The 17977-nt window shown below is 42.4% G+C and overlaps 1 protein-coding gene across 1 annotated transcript in view; it reads right to left on the reverse strand.

The window, feature by feature from the left end:
* Positions 1-17977, reverse strand: part of slc30a6 (solute carrier family 30 member 6) — a 74663-nt gene that overhangs the window by 7384 nt on the left and 49302 nt on the right. The window contains exons 10-11 of the mRNA XM_049600431.1: positions 10537-10585; positions 203-322 (exon numbers count right to left, since the gene is read on the reverse strand). Of these exons, the coding sequence (XP_049456388.1) occupies positions 203-322; positions 10537-10585 (169 nt within the window). The remainder of the gene's footprint in view (positions 1-202; positions 323-10536; positions 10586-17977) is intronic.

Consider the following 17977-nt stretch of genomic DNA (forward strand, 5'->3'; position numbering starts at 1 on the left):
CCACTGGAGTTTTTAACATCAGGACACATTTAAGGTTCAGAGAAGATACAGATCAGGACAGTTGAAAGCAGCCAGGGGGAATTTCCAACAGCAGTGATGGAAACATGACGTCACTGAGCCCAAGAAATCAGTCCTTGGATCAACGTGTCAGTGGTGAATTTAGGGGTTTACCAGCCACAGAGAGAAAGAGAGGAGTTCTTACTTGATTTCTATGAGCATGTAGGTGATGCAGAGGGAAAGAGCTCCAGCCATGTTGATCAGGACAAACGGGTTCATACGAGGCAGCAGCACACTGCTCAGACCTGGAACGATGCCACACAAACTGCGCACACACACACACACACACACACACACACACACACACACACACACACACACACACACACAAACAAACCAAAACAAACAACAGAGACAGGATTAGTGCACATGATCACCTCCAGATTTCCCCACTACAGCAACTCCAAAGTTTCTTCAGCTTTGTTCAAGGGAAATACAAAAAATAGTGTCTGCTCAAAGTAAATTTCAAAAATAGTTTTTTAAATGGCCATCAATTTAAGACACATTTATTGTGGATGTGATTTAAACCCCTTTGCCGTCACTGATACAATACGATGAGATATGATGCAATACGATATGATACGTCACAGTGCAGAAACTAAAGATCCTCTAACTGTTTCGTAGGGACTTCAAGGACAATGTTTTCAAATTTAACTTTATGAAACTAACATGCATATTCCAATGTGTTCATTTGTAACTCTTAGCGTTAATACACTTGTTTAACTGACAAAGTAATGCCGCCATATAGTCCTGAAATAAACCTGCCTTATTAAGGTTTTACTATTGAGATTTTGTTGAAACTGATTTACAGAGGTCTTGAATCAACTTTATGATCATTTTGGAGGCTGTAGTTTGCAGTGCTGCTCGATTTAAAGGAGCTATATGTAAGAAATCTAAAGCAAATAGTCATAAAATCCTCCTAATATGTCACAGAGACTAAGGAATAATGTTAATATAACATACTGATCTCACTGACAACAATAGTACAGCCGGAATATTCGCATTTTTAAAAAAAAAATTTACGGTCCGCAAATCATGTTTATGTTTTGAATTTGTGTTTTGGCCTGTTGCGCCAAACACCGCCGTCTACCAGTCACGCAGTCAGCAGAGTCTCAGCATCAGTTACAGTTACGACTGAGCTTCAATGGCTGAGGTGCGACTAAACCCAAACTACCTCATTATGATTCCCAAAAACGCCAAGACAAAACTCAAGGCAAAGCGAGGGTCTATATAGGAGATGCTTTTGAACGGTGGAGATGGTTGAAAGCGGAGAAGAATTTGAAATCGGATGTCGAAGTGGCTACTCTTCTCCTCGACAAGTAAGCTTTAGCCAAAGTTGGCTAACTAGCATCATAGCTAGACGGGGATGGACATTTCGAATGCTTTCAACTGTTATTCATTTTCGATCATACATTGTAGCCCATGTGCAGGTGGGTCATCGACCTGACTGATTTTTTTGAGAAATAAACGTTAGCAGCACAGCAAGCAGCATTAGCAGTGTTCCGGGACATAGCATTAGCAGCTGGCTCCGCCGCTGTATCCCAGCAGGAGCATTAGCAGCAGAGAAGCCAGACTTGCTCGAATGGTCCGCTGGAAAACCGAAGATCAAGGACGCGGCGATGCGGCCCTGCCACGGCAATCGCCCGTCTCCAGCGTGCCGCTGTCCAGCAACCTCGAATCTGTAGGTGAGGGGGGGGCGGACACGACTCACGGCAGTATTTTGAATTTGAGTGCAGTAACTGTTTTGGCCACGTTCTTACATACAGCGCCTTTAACTGTATCAGATAGGTTACCTAATAAAACTGGCAACTGAGCGTATCTACCAGTTAGGGCTGTACCAAAACATGATTTTGGTTATTGACTAATCTGACAATTATTTTCATGATTGATTGATTAAACCTTTAGTCTATAAAATGCCCCCCAAAAAATGCTCATCACAATTTCCCAGAACCCAAAGTGACATCTTCAATTTGCTGCTTTTGTCCAAACAACAGTCCAAAATCCAAAAACTTTTCAATTATAATCATAAATGACAACAAGCAGCAAGTTCTCACATCTGAGAGGGTGACACCAGCAAATGTTTGACATCTTTGCTTATTTTTGCTTGTCAAAATAGTTGCGTTTCAATTTTGTTTAATCGATTGATCAATTAATCAATGAATCTTTGCAGCTCTAGTACAAGTTTTCTGCTAGAAGTTGTGTTTTTGTTTGTTAGATTATGGGGACAAGGTGCTGGAGGCTCTGTTACATATGTTCCTTTATCTGGTGATGGTTCCTCTTCCGAACTGGATGCGACACAAGTGAACATCAAGTTGTTTCAGTGTTTGCCAATGAAGATTTCTGTGTCGTTTGTTTGAAAGACTGCTCATCCTGGCTCTATTTTGGCGAAGCACTGCACACCTTCAACCTATTGTCAGAGCAACAGCAACTCATTATTTAGACTTGTTCAGGTCTTGACAGGCTTCCTGAATGTTACTGTTGTTCATAGTATATGTGGGCACTTTTTCGCATTCCATCCGCTGTACATTAGGAAGAGCTGGTACACTTACACTATCTGTTTTGAGTCAAACAATCCCAGAAACAAAACATTGCCAGAAGGCAGATCATATTTGAGCTAAACACAGAAGCTCCTGTATCTGCTCTTGTTCCTGTCTGTAGAGGACTGAGTGTGCATCCTCCTCTTCCTCTCTAAGCTGCAGCCTCCCTGTGTTTATGTTTGTCTTTAGGATTAGGACTTTAACCCAATCACACCGTCATAATGGACTTTAGGGAGGTTGAAGTGGAGTTGATGGGATCATTCTTGTTTTGTTTCATGTTATATTATGTCTAAGGTCTAAGACAGCAGTCTAAGCTCCATAAACCTCCTCTACAAACATCCTGCATCGACGACAGTAAAGGAAGCTCCACAGTCCAGACAGAGAAGTCACTCCTGAATCAGTTCTACTGTCGTACAAGTCTTTCATAGAAAGGCTTTTTATGGAAACTTGGATCGAGATGTTCACATTTTATCTTAAAATGCTAATGTGGGCAAAAACACTGAACAAGTAATTATCCCAGCTCAATCCCAGTCTGCAGAAGGTGATGGATCAACCAAAGAACCAAACATTTCTAAGTTAGATCATTTCTTCTCCTCACTTGCTCAAAGGCACTTCAGCAAGAAGTGATTTATCTGATTTGGTTTAATGTGATCTGATGACACGACGTGATGCAGCACATGAAAAGTAAACACTATGACATGGGCAATGTTAACGACAGCTGCATGCTCTGGATAAATTACAGATTTAATCAGTGGGACTTGACTGCTGTTAGTTTAACTTAACGAGGTCATTGAGGACGAATATCAATATCAATAACTCCTCTTCCATCAACAGAGACAAAACAGAGCCTGTAAACATCATTAATTAATAAACTGAAGTCCTGCTGGAACAGAAGTTCATTTACCAACTAGTAAAAACATTCTCTAATCTAGATGAATGCACTTGTACGAAACAAAGAAATCAGACAGGGTCAATAAGGTGAAAAAGTGACTTGATAATTTTTTTTAAACACTGACAAGCCGAAGCACATTTATATAATTTATCATTAGATTTTTACCGTTTTTGGACACAGGTGGTGCATGCAGGGCACACGCAGCCATGTGCTCCTCAGTCTGAATCAATTTTAAGCTTTTATATGAATATTATCACAATTCAATATTATGTACAGGGTGTCTACAGGTATCAGACAGTTACATTTAATGACTTTTAAGACCTGTTCAAGACACCTTTAAACCAAATTCAGGACATACTTTCAGACAAAGCAGTTTTTACTTATTTAAGTATCACAGTTAAGCAGGGGGAAAACAACCCCCTCTTTTAATCCAGTCGTCAAAGCTTTAATTGATTTCAACCAGAGAAACAGGCATCAGTTTCTCTTAATTGATGTTTGAGGTACGAGTTTAACAATCACTCAAAACATGAGACAGTTACTCAACGAAAAGTAAAAGAAAAGATCTTGCTGCTTTCTCGAACTGCCCTTTCTAATGTGAGTAACGACTCTTTGGCCCTGTTTGACCCGGCAGTTGGCCTCAAACATTCAACCTATTCCCCAAAACCCTAAACAGAGCCGACCCTGTACGCTCTCTGGGTAACACACCCGGCCCGGCATTCCTGGAACCGATTAACGGGTCAATGAACGTGTCTCCGGGCGGATCGGCCCGGTGCTGTGTGTCAGATTGAATTTCCAATACGTCAAAGGGCAGCGCTCTGAAGCCGCCGCGGCCCGATGGCATCGAGCACTGTCACAAACATGAAGAGGAGCACAGGGGCTGGACGCCGCAAGGTCTTTGTCATTAAATAATGTTTGGAAAAAAAACAAAACAAAATGGTGACATGGATGTCAACACGTAACTAATGTCAAGAGAGTCACATGTTTGCCACAGGCAGGACTTTCAGAAAACTGAAGACGGAGAAGGGGGGCGGAGGAAAAAGGAGAGGAAATATGTGTGAATATTTGTGTGTGAGTTATGAAAGAATTTTACATTCTTATGACATCATCCAGCTCGGTTTGAATGAGTGAATCTGGGTCTCGTTAAAATGGAAAGCAGAGACAGACAGCGGAGGTAATGTCCTCAGAGAGAAGATGGTAAATGGGACTGTATGACGGCAGATATATGAGCACAGGTTGTGATTCACTGCTGGATGCTCGGCGATCGTATCAGGAACACAGAGCGTCGGTCTGGAGTCCGAAAACAGCGCAGTGACTCACAACATTTGAGCTACTGGGTTCCCCTCAACAGATTTAAGATGCTTATTTTTGTTCCCTACAGAAAGTTTGATTCTTGCAGAAAATAAGACTTCACGTTGAGTTGAGCTTCCTCACATACATCTGGCAATATCTTTTAATAACTCTGACATCTGAAGCCATAAACTGTAGCATATAATTCCACTTACATTCACTGTATGTGGCTTTAACACTCGAATGATTTGATTTATCTTGTTAGAATACGGGGCGTCGGTGGCTTAGTGGTAGAGCAGGTGCCCCATGTACAAGGCTGTTACCGCAGCAGCCCGGGTTCGAGTCCAGCCTGTGGCCCTTTGCTGCATGTCATCCCCTCTCTCTCTCCCCCTTTCACACTTAACTGTCCTGTCCATTAAAGGCAAAAAATGCCCCCAAAAAAAATCTTTTAAAAAAAAAATCTTGTTAGAATACATGTTAATATAACAACATTTGTTTGAGATGGAAATTATTTAACTAATTTGACTAAACCCAGAGACAAAGGTAAGAAGATAAAACACAAAACAAACTGCTTTATGGCAGACACAACAGAGCTCCATGTAGCTGCCAACTTCAGGAAGGAGGCAGAAGTGCTGCAAAGTGCCTCGAAGCCAGGAACCCGGTCACAGAGTTCTGCAGGCAGCTTCCCAGCTTCCAGGCACCTTGCGGCACTTCTTTTGTCTCCACCACAAAGCAGCCCCAAGTCAGGAAGCCGGTCATGGAGTTCTACAGGCAACTTTCCGGCAGGCCAAATCTATCGCTGCAACACTGATAGTCTTGCCTGGTCTACTTTCTTTTCAATTTTATTTTAGAAATAGTCTGGTATCACTGTTGTCTGTGATTGTGTCTGTTAAATTACGTAGTTGACTTCTTCAATGATCGTCAGACGAGCAGACACACACACACACGCATACATATACACACACACAAGCAAGCAGACAGACAGGCAGAGACGCTCTGTGTGTTTCGAAAATGTGAACAGTACCCTAATGTTAATGTCCGTAATACTGCACCTCATGTCCCAAAGATACAAAGAAAGAAAGTAAGAAATACTAGGAAAAGGAAAAGTACAGATTTGGGGATGAGATTGACGATTCCAGCGGTCCCATAATCCCTCGTGATGCATTGATATAATTTGACATGTGACCCTGTGTGTGTATGTGTGTGTTAATCCAGACACGTTGCAGACAGAGCGCGAGGGATTAGAGAAGAGAGACAAACAAACACTTGATACTCTGCTCTGTTGGCTCCACACGGGAGAGAATGATAAACAGAAAACGGTCACTGAACACTTTATCGCACTTTCTATATTTAACTAACTCTCTGGTCAGACACTGCTGCATTTAAACATTTTTATTTTTGGAAAATATTGGTACAGCTGTTCGTGGTAAAACCAAATATGAAAAGTTTTATTTGTTTTTTTAAATAGATGATGTAGAAAACTCAAAATGTTTGTTTTCATTACTGTACAGAAATTCTAAAGTATTGACGTGACACTGATGTTGTATGTTTACAGCCAGATGCTATTAGTTACAATCAAATGAAGGGAAACTGCACATTCAGGAGCTGAGAGGAGGAACACAATTAATAAAGCAATGAAAAGGAGTTACCAAAAAGCATACTGTATATAAAAGAGGCATAATATTATTTTAAGAGTTTTCTGTCTGAAAACATTTCTATAGATGTAAGATATTTCTTAAAATCCTTTGATAAAAGGATATGATATTTAGTATTCATGTTGATGCTGACTACGTTTACATGCACCAAATATTCCAGTTTCTGCCCTTGCTCCGAAAAGGACAATACTCCTACTAAGCTGGTTACATGGCAGATGAAAATGAATATTCCAGGAATAGGAACAGCTGGAGCTGCTTCTCATTTTGCGTTGTTGCATCAAAATAGGATTTTTTTCAAAGTTTTCCACTGCTAGCCTCAGCTAGCACAGCCTCCCTCTTTTAATTCTTTAACCACCTCCTTGAAAAAGATCTGCATTGTAAGATTTGTGCATATCAATGCGTTTAAATTTGTGTTTCTCTTTCTGACCAGAAATGTGGGCTTTTCTTTTGGGCATGCACCTCTACACAAAGCAAATGGGCAAATGGCTGGCTAGTTGGTTCGTGTACAACTGATCCATGACAATGCACAGAGCTGACTGTAAACAGGCAAGAGGCTGTGTTGCTGCAGTAAACATCCCAGTTGAGACGCATATTCTGAATGCACTGTATACATGTCCAAACAATGCACCTTTAACTCAGATCCTGCCAGCATATCACACACGTCTTGAACCGAAGAAACGACATTTGAAAAAAGGCCTAATTCAGAACATCCGTCCATTTTCATCCGCTTATCCGGGACCGAGTCCTGGTGGCAGCAGGCCAAGCAAAGCAACCCCAACATCCCACTCCCCAGCAACATTTTCCAGCTCCTCCTGGGGGACCCAAAGGCGTTCCCAGGCCTGATGAGATATGTAATCTCTCCAGTATGTTCTGGGTCTGCCCCAGGGCCTTCTACCAGTGGGACGTGCCTGGAGCACCTCTAACAGGAGGCGCCAAGGACGCATCCTGATCAGATGCCCGAACCACCTCAACTATCTCTAAGGCTGAGCCCAGACACCCCACGGAGGAAACTCATTTTGGCCGCTTGTATACACAATCTCATTCTTCTTTCAGTCACTACCCAGAGTTCATGACCGTAGGTGAGGGCTGGCACGTAGGTGGACCAGTAAATCGAAAGCTTCTAATCCAGCATATCCAAACGGAATCTGCTGATCCACTTAAAATTTAGGATACTGTCATATTCAGAGTTACAGTGAAATATTGGTGTGCATGTAAACATGGCCACTTTAAGATATTTGACGTTATTCTTTGTAGTCCATAGACGAACGGATGGCAGAAAGAGAGAGTTAGGTAACCTCTCAACTTGTTGTGTGGACTTTTTCTCCATGACCAGGTGTAAATGTACAGATGTTATTTAAATCTGGCTGAGATCAGAGCACTGATAAGATATCCAGACACAAAGGTGGAGGCAGTAGGGCGTGATTTTATCTTTAAAACAAAGAGAATCCCAAAATACCTTTACAAGAAAGAATTTAGTATAGAGGCTAAACTATGTAGACAGATGTTTAGATTTCCTTTTAAAGTGATGCAACAAAAAATCAGGATCAGGGTTTGATAACAATCACAAACAGATAAATTTCTCTTTCTTTCTCTGTCATACACAATTTCTCAAAATATCTGTCTCCCTTCTCCCCGCTGGCAACTTTCACAGACACACACACACACACACACACACACACACACGCACGCATGCACGCACGCACGCACGCACACACACACAACTCAGGCTTCTGGCTGGTGAGGCCGACAGAGCAGCAGGCTTTATATAACCCAGTTGGCCCCCAGACCCTGCTGGGGTTAAGTAGGGACAGGCTATTACAACACAAACAGCAACACACACACATCCACACACACACACAGTCAAGCAAACACATCACATCCAAACACACCCACAGAAAGGCTTCTACACACACACACACACACGCTAAGTGCTCATATAAAGGCATACAGAGCATATCTCTCTCTCTCTCTCTCTCTCTCTCTCTCTCTCTCTCTCTCTCTCTCTCTCTCTCTCTCTCTCTCTCTCTCTCTCTCTCTCTCTCTCTCTCTCTCTCTCTCTTACACACACATACACAAACACACACACTCAAAGACTGGAAACTAGGCTGGGACGTCCTGTTCATTTCTGCCCTTTCAGCCAATCACAGCTCAGTTCTGCTGCTGCACAACTCTCCAGGCTGTCGCCCCGAGAAACCTGCACCAACTGAGCTGCTGACTCTGTGTGTGTGTGTGTGTGTGTGTGTGTGTGTGTGTGCGCGTGCGTACATGCGTGCATGCGTGCACACATCTTATTCTTCACCCACGCCAGATGTGGGAAAACACACTGGGATGTAATGTTCATTCCAACAGCATCAGTCTGCTTTGGAGTCAGTGTATACGTTACTATGGCAACATAAAGAAAGATGAAGGAAGAAGTTATACGCACGTCAACCCCTTCACAAGAAGTAACAGGCCTGTTCGGTGCTCTCAGAGTAGGGGAATCTTGTGTAAGGAGAGCCTTCAGAGACTTGGTCCAAAGTGCATTGGAGCACACAGACTTGAGGCAACAAACTTTATTTGAGGACTTGGGGGCCCAGACACACCAAGCCGACGGTCAACCATCGGTCAATGTCGGGCCATCTTTGAGCGTCTGTTGCCCTAGTTTTTGCGGTGTGTCTTGCACCAGTGGCACTAGTCTGTTTTTTTTTCGGCAGTTTTTCAAACGATTCAGCATGTTGAATCGGCATCTGAGCCTGCAGAGTTCGTCATCATTCAAAATCACATTATGTTGTTAATATGCTAACTGGCTAACTAGGGTCTTGAATCCGTCCTGTTGGTCCTCTGGTTTCCTTTTCAGAATGAGGATTATGGAGAGTTACTCTCATGCAGAACATGCAGAACATATGTGCTAGTTGGACATTGGCTGTAGTCTTTGCCATTTGTTCAAGTGCAATATTTTGGCCGAGACACAGGTGGCAGGAGGCTACAGAATAGTTGGCCTTCCTTCCCACTAGTTGCCACAGTACAGATTCTCTTAAATAGCCTCCCCTAAACTCTTGGGGTCAGAAAAATTACACAAGTCCCTCGAGGTGAAGATATAATTGATAACCAGTCGTGTAGAGAAGCTTTTTGGATCACTGAACACAACACTGTTAAACCATCAGGACTTAAATAACTTTTTGACAGCTGGAAAGATAGTGTTGTCACAAAACTAGGCTGTATATGCAAAATAAAGACGCAAATACTTCGAAAATTGGTGCCACAGTTAAAGTTAGTTTCCAAAAGTTTATTTCAAGTCTGTCTGCTCCAGAATACATATGGATCGAATCTCTGGAGTCTCTCCTCATACAACGTAAACAAAGATGTTCAGGACTAGAAGCCCAGGCTTTAAGGGTGCTTTCACACCTGCCCTGATTGGTTCGGTTCAATCTAACTCAAGTTCGTTTGCCTGCTCAGTGCGGTTCGTTAGGGCAGGTGTGAACACAGCAATCGCACTTGGCTGACCACCTCTTCAAGAAGAGAAGAAGAAGACACACACATGCACACACACACACACACACACACACACTTGACAGGTGATCAGTCAGCTATGGATAAAGTGTAGTTTTACCAATTGATCCTTCTAATAACTGGGCTGCAGTGGCCTTTGACCCTTGAACCCAGGTCACGAGTGAGAAGCTGGGAAGATGTGTGTGTGTGTGTGTGTGTGTGTGTGTTCTCAGGTCACTGTATCATAACACTGATCTTACAGCTGTTTCTAAGAAGCTCAGTCAATGAGCCAATCTGTTTGCCCACCTGACCCTGAAACCTCACACTGACCGAGAGTAACCTCTGACCTCAGAGGAAAGGCCATCTGTATACACACACCTGGACACACAGATTCACACTGTAAGCAGTGACACACACACAGGATGGGCACTTTCACTGCCGTCAGGAGTGTGTGCATGTGTGTGTGTTGAGTCAGTGTAAGTGGATCCTTCCTGTTCCTACCTGAGACTGAAATCTGCTGATGAGGGACAAAGAGAGGGGTGGAGAGAGAGGGTGAAAAACACAGGGAGGCAGAGAGAGGAGGGATGACTGACAGACAGACAGACAGACAGACAGACAGAGATGTTGCAGATGTTCTTACCTTCGACTCAGATCGGCCACATGTTCCTGAAGCCAACTGCTGCTGGCGGCTGGAGACAAAGAAAGACAGAGAGAGATGCCTTCAATGTACAATACATCTGACAATTCAAAACAGTGAACATGATCAACAAAAATGCTCCCCAGTCTTTATACGTTGTTAGAATCAATCAGGGTGTTTCATAAAGGTTCTGTCGGCTTTGCGCAGCTATCAGCGTCCTGAGGAAGATCTCTGTTCATCCCAAACACATTTTCTATTGTCCATGGGACAACTGGACGCCATTAGTCTTGAGCCCTGCTTTTTAGCCTGCACCAAACTGACGTGACACAATGGAAATACAGTGGCCACTGCCATCAGTGAATGTCATCTTATTTGCCGATAGGCTGATGGCAGTCAATAGCCCCTTTCCCACCAATATTTCCATGAACTTTTATTACCAGGAATTTATTTACCTGGGTAAAATAATTCCTGGCAATCTGTGTGGTTTGCGTTTCCACCGCACCTCAAAGTTCTGGAAAATTTATTCAAATCAGGTTGATGACGTAATATGATTCGGCACGTGCCCTGTATTTGGCTGGTTTATCTGGTTACATGCTGGTGTAGAGAGTTGGGGCTGTTTGTCTCAGCCAGCAGCTAAGTTTCAAAGTATTTTAAGATAAGTGTCAAACTAAGTTAGTCTACATATAGACAGCTGTCATTTGAGCTTATTAGTAACAATTCGCTATCAGCTGAACTAGCGAGCTGTCCTTGTGTAAGACATAATGTTAGTGTTGGTGGATGACAGACTGTGGACGGAGCATGTTGAATATCGCTGTCTACATGTTGATGTTTGCTGAACACATGTATTGATAAAGTACTGGCTTCATACTCGCTAAGGTTTAATGTCACTGACAGTAACAAGTGTAGCTGCCATCAACTCGAGTCTTTTTTTTAGTTATCTTCACTTCGTTTCCATCGCAGCCGCTCAGCTGTTCACCAGTTACCGTGTCGTGTAGGCGTGTTTTTCAAAATCCCGGACAAATGATAAAAGTTCCTGCGGTGGAAAAGGGCCTAATGAGGTGAATATCAGTTGATACTGATGTGTGGCTGTTAAATCAGTGCATCCCTGAGATTTTGAAGTTTCAAGTCCATCAGTACATTTCTGCACTCATGGTCACATTTCTACATGAATATTTATTTAGTCATGCATCTTTTATTCATGGACACAAACTGTTCTTAGAACCTGTCATTTTTACATTTTGGGGGTTATAGACTGGCATTTTTTAAATGTTTGAAGCATGAAGTTCAGAAATAAATTCTGGCTGTTGCTTTTTTAGAAGGACTTCAGGGTGAAAACAGCAAATGGTTATGGTTAGGGCTGCATCTATCAAGCAATCAATCTATCGAGCATCAAAGGGGTAATGGTTAAGTCTATATCGGGTTCCTACAGCTTCAGACAAGTAAGATCAATTTTACAATAACTAAAGTTCAAAGAAAAAAACAAAACAAAACACATGAGCTGACATCAGTCATTTACGGTCAGGGACAGTTTTGCCTAAATGTTTTCCGTAATATAAATCATTTAAATCATCATATCATGAATTTTTTGTCTTGTGGCAAAGGTGAAGGTAAAACATAACTGGGAAATATGTCTGTGTTTGTTGGCAGGTTTTCTGGGTGATTTTTTCATTTTGCAGGTGGGATTCCATTGCCTTGTACCAGTTTCAGCAATGCCACGAAATCTTGGTTAAATAGCCAGTTTTTGTTGAATCTGCAGTTTCCCATGTCGTCCAGTGAGCAGTTACAAGTAGCAAGCAGACAGTGGATCCTCTGTTCTGAGTACCCCGGCTGGAAACTAAATATGAGTGTTGTTGTTTCTACTATCCAGATAATGATGTTAATGTGAGAGGTATTTGGCAAATCAAATAAAAAATAGATGTTACCAATTTATTTGAGATTTTATAATGCAACACCAGAAATATTAGACATAAAATCCTACTTCTCATGTCCTAGTATTCTTAAGACTTTAGAGACATTAATTCAATGCCAATTAAGACTTTTAAGGTATCTGCAAGAACCAAGCTATAAAATGTCAGAAAATAGTAAAAAAAAAAACAAAACAAAAAATCCCAGAGCTCAAGGTGACATCGCTTATTCACTCTTTCTGGCTCTGTCCCTCGCTTTGCAAATATTGGACAGATATCTTTGCCACCCTTGTCAGAAGTTATCTGGGAGCAAACTGAACCGAACGCTCTTTGTTCTTAATTTGGGATTTCTCCTTCACCATCTTCCCTTCATAAGCCCCAAAAGGCTATTATAGCCTTTACAACCTATTAGGCAGATGGCTAATATCGATCACTTGGAAATCAACAAGACCCCCCTCTCATACTCGCTGGATAAAGGACATCCTATATTTTATCATTCTGGAAAAGATTCGGCTCTCAGCTATTGGTTTGTCCAATGAATTTAACGATACTTGGTGTCCTTTTTTTCTATACGTTAAAATGATTAGGTTCCCTCAGAATGACCTACATATTTGACAGTGACGGTTGTGTAACCAATGTCAGGTGGGTTTGGTACTGCGGGAAAGTGTCCAGAAAATACTTGGCATTTTTGCTTGATAAAAGATGAAACATTTTTACTCAGCTCTTCGATATTATAAACAGACTTTGATTTTATTTGCCCTTTACACCCCCACATCTGTATACAATTTGCACACATCAGTTTGAACTTTTTATTGTTACACCTGTACTGGGCACTTTTTAACATTTTGTTTTTAGTGTTTGTTTTTGTTGCCAGTGTCTGTTTTTGTAGTTTTATTGCAAGGACGTTTTTAAAGTATCTATTTTAATGATGATTTTCATGACGATATTTATTTTTCTATCATTCAGCTTGAGAAACGCTCTCTCATCTCACTCTGCACACAAATGCATAGCAAAATGACAATAAAGCTGAATTGAACGGATTTTTTTTTTTTACATATTTCTTATATTTTTTCAAAATTTCTTCTGTAAAGTTTTTTATTTTATACATTACATCTCTTGGCTTTTGCACTATGTTTACTGTTATGCACCAAATCACTGAGACAAAACCGTGAGCGTGCAAACCTACTTGTGATGGACAAATCAGACTGATAGTTTCGGCTTTAGTTAAGGTAACATTTAATCCAAAAGTAAACGTATGTGTTTGTGGAGAATAATTCTTTCACGTTGTCTCAGAAGCAGCAAACTTCTCTGGAGAATAAAGTCTCTATAGTCTGACATGAACTAAAGACTCATTTGACGGTTTCACACGGAGAACAGAAACATCTTTCTAGTTCAACGCTGCATGAAATATTAAGACACACAGCTGTTTCATTTCACAGCTGACTCCATCATCTCTGTCCTATAGACTCAAACATCTTCTTCTGGTTTTTCGTCAAACAATCTCACAAATGTTCCTGATAATTCTACATACAGGAGAGCAGGTAGCGCTTCTACAGATCTTATTATTGGACCCAAACTCTGATTAAACAGAGACGAGCAGGGAGTGTTCACCCTCCCCGTCCTGATGAGGGATAAAAATACTTTTGGGAGGGGAGCGGGCGGATCACCCACTCGTCTTTAAAAAAAGATAAGCGCTCTCGCTCCGCTGCGTCGTCCCACCTTTAATGTTTGACGACACTACGAGGCCCGAAGGCTCGACGTCGGGTCAAAGGCCCTTCACATCCCATCCTGCTCAGACCTGAGTGTGTGCATGTGTGTGTGTGTGTGTGTGTGTGTAGAGGGGAGGGGGGTTTGTTTGTTTTGCTAGCAGGATGAGTCAGTCTAAACAAACATTTTAATGGAGTGACTTATTTATGATCTGTGTGTAGGAGGGCGTACGATGTTTCTGAGTGTGTGTGTGTGTGTGTGTGTGTGTGTGTGTGTGTGTGTGTGTGTGTGTGTGCGTCTGTGTGTGTTGGCATGTCTCTCTGCCCGCCTGGCCCTCTGGCACACTACATTACCACTGTCTGGAACATGGTTGCGTAATGCACTTTTAGTCTCGCTCCGTCAGAGTGTGTGTGTGTGTGTGTGTGTGTGTGTGTGTGTGTGTGTGTGTGCAGTGAGTGAGAGATATTGTGTGTTTTGGCAAAGTTAAGTGCCTGTGTGTGTTTGTGTGTGTAGTTTCATCCCCCTCCCATCCCAAAATGTCAGATGTTAAGTGATGTTGAGACTGCTCCGAACGCAAGAGCAGACAGCTGACACACACACACACACACACACACACACTGACCTCATTCATCAGTAGACTGTACACAGATAGTGAGTCAGCTGAGGAGAGGAGAGGAGAGGAGAGGAGAGGACAAAAGGAAACAAGGAGTGGAGAGGAGAGGAGAGGAAATGAGAGGCAAGGGGGGGAGAGGAGAAACAGGGGACAGAAGAGGAGAGGCAAGGAGAAGAGATGAGAGGAGACTAGAGGACAAAACAAGGGAGAGGAGAGGAGAGGAGAGGAGAGGAGAGGAGAGGAGACTAGAGGACAAAACAAGGGAGAGAAGAGAAGAGGAGAGACCGAAACAAGGGAGAGGAAAATAAAGGATTAAAAGGTACAAGAGGAGAGGAGAGGAGAGGAGAGGAGAGGAGAGGAGAGGAGAGGAGAGGAAATGAGAGGCAAGGGGGGAGAGGAGAAACGGGACAGAAGAGGAGAGGCAAGGAGAAGAGATGAGAGGAGACTAGAGGAGAAAACAAGGGAGAGGAGAGAAGAGGAGAGACCGAAACAAGGGAGAGGAAAATAAAGGATTAAAAGGTGCAAGAGGAGAGGAGAGGAGAGGAGAGGAGAGGAGAGGAGAGGAGAGGAGAGGAGAGGACAAAAGGAAACGAGGAGAAGAGAGGAGAGGAGAGGAGAGGAGAGGAGAGGCAAGGGGGGAGAGGAGAAACGGGACAGAAGAGGAGAGGCAAGGAGAAGAGATGAGAGGAGACTAGAGGAGAAAACAAGGGAGAGGAGAGAAGAGGAGAGAAGAGGAGAGACCGAAACAAGGGAGAGGAAAATAAAGGATTAAAAGGTGCGAGAGGAGAGGACAAAAGGAAACGAGGAGAAGAGAGGAGAGGAGAGGAGAGGAGAAGAGAGGAGAGGAGAGGAGAGGAAATGAGAGGCAAGGGGGGAGAGGAGAAACAGGGGACAGAAGAGGAGAAAACAAGGGAGAGGAGAGGAGAGGAGAGGAGAGGATCTTTCACATCTGTCCATCTCATGTCCTTCCTTCCTTCTATCCTTCTTCTTGCCTTCCACTTTCAATTTCATCTTTTCATTCTGACCATTTGTTTCCCTTATTTGAAAGAAATTATGGGATGGAAAGAGAAAAGGAAGGAAACAAGGAAACGTTAAAGTCAAGGGAGCATGAAAGTGGAAAGGATGTATTACTGGATGTGGATGTTTTATAACTGATGTTGGTGAAAAAGCAAACACAGTCTGCCTTCTGTTTTTCTAACACTCTCAGACTTTTCCTCTCCTTCTTCATTCTCCCCTCTCTTCCCTCCTTTTCCTCTCTCCTAGATTTCTGTCTGTCCCAAGGGAATCTCTGTTTGTGTAAGTGAGTGAGCGTTTGTTTTTGAATCTGCTTTAAGTGTGCAAACAGGTCCAGATGAGTGCATGTGATTCTCTGCAAATTAACGTGTGTGTGAACGAGGCTGCAGCCTGCATGTGTGTGTGTGTGTGTGTGTGTGTGTGTGTGTGTGTCTGTGTGTGTTGCAGTCTGTCTGTATTAGCAGTAGACCGAGTCTCAGTGAGGTTAATATGTCCCGGGGTCGACACTGGCCTGGCCTGCCCTCCCCTCCTGCATCTGTGTGTGCCTGTGTGTGTGACCTTTAACTTGTGTTTTGTATATTGTGTGTTTTTGGGGGTTACAAATAACATTGAGGTAAGTGTGAGTCTCGGACTGGTCCTAATTTCCCTGATGTGTTCATGCAGGTGAGTTTATATTAATTTTGGACTACATCCAGTTTAATGTTCCATTGATCATAACTTTATCTGATGTTTCTATGCACATGGTCTGATGCCAGTTTGCACGCTGAGGAACAACATCTGCCCAAAACATCCGTGCGATACATCTATAAACAATTTCACTTCATAATATCTGTTTACCAAACTGTGGTTGAGGTCTTCCCACACGGACCACAGAGTTAACTGCAAAAATGTAATCTTGGTTTACATGCATGAACTTGTGTGTTTGACATGAAAAAGTAAGTCATGCACGTGGGTTTGCTGACACCAAATGAGTCAACAGGAAGCTCAACTGCTCATTATGGTCAGAGGTTTGGTTAATGTCTTTCCTAGATGAGATAATGGGGCATTACGTTTACTCTTCCATGGAGCAGCATGTGAATCCCTCAGCAACAGGCTCCACTGCAGCACCAGTGATGTCTTCTTGCTCTTGTTTTTGTAAACTTTGCGAAACAGGGTTGAGAAGTTGGTCACAAACATCCCAAAGACATTTGTCCCACTATTTTGCAGTGTCTTATGATTGCAATCGCAGAAACATAATGACTTAAATCCTGGAGGAATGCAGATGAGAAAAAGCTGGTATGCATTAAGACACCACGTTGGTCATGGTGGCACAATTCAAGATAAAACAGAGCTGAGTGTAAATACTGTCAGAAAACAGCAGGGTGTATCCCAGCCTCTACAGGACTGTTCAGTGTGGTGTGTGTGTGTGTGTGTGTGTGTGGCAAACAGGGGGGCACTGCGACAACAGGGCGGCCAACAGCTGAGCGCAAAGGAAGGAGAATGGGTGCAGTCACTGGCACCTGAGGACGATGGTTTCACCCAACTAAGGACAGTAATTGACTCTGGGGTAGGGAGTTTTAGTGAACTTCTTTTAACAGACATTTTAAGATATTTTAATTATCCTTACAGTTGTCTTTTATTGGTTATTTTAATCAATAAATATTTTAATCTCACCCACAGTTGTGTTATTTAACCTGTGTAGCCTTGTATGGAGTCCTAAGGGTCCTTTAACCCGAGGTGCCGTTGACAGTGTCTTATTTTATTTTATTTTTTTTACATCTTTGGTGTTTATATTTTAGTTTTTAGTCTAAGCTATTGATTTTTTTATTAGGCTGACCACATACACATTGACTTTATTATGAAAAGATTCATCAACAACAGTTTTCATACATGATTAATCATTTAATTCATGCAAACATTTTGTTTCTAGCCTGTCCAGTGTGAGGATTTGCTGCTTTTCTCTGTTTTATATCATTGTAAACTGAATATCTCTGGATTATTCATGATATTAGGACATGTCACCTTGAGCTCTGGGAAGCTGAAACACTTTACAGCCTAAACAATGAATCAAAAACAGCCAGAAGTTTAATCAATAATGCAATCAACCCTTAGTTTCAGTCCTAAGAAGAACCTACATACTGTAGTGCATGTGCTACCATTTAACATGTTTGGTTTAAATCCAGTTTATCAACTCACACGTCACGTTCCCTGTTCCTCTGTGCTGCAA

Source organism: Epinephelus fuscoguttatus, linkage group LG16 (assembly GCF_011397635.1).
Source record: "Epinephelus fuscoguttatus linkage group LG16, E.fuscoguttatus.final_Chr_v1".
Classification (NCBI taxonomy): Eukaryota; Metazoa; Chordata; class Actinopteri; order Perciformes; family Serranidae; genus Epinephelus; species Epinephelus fuscoguttatus.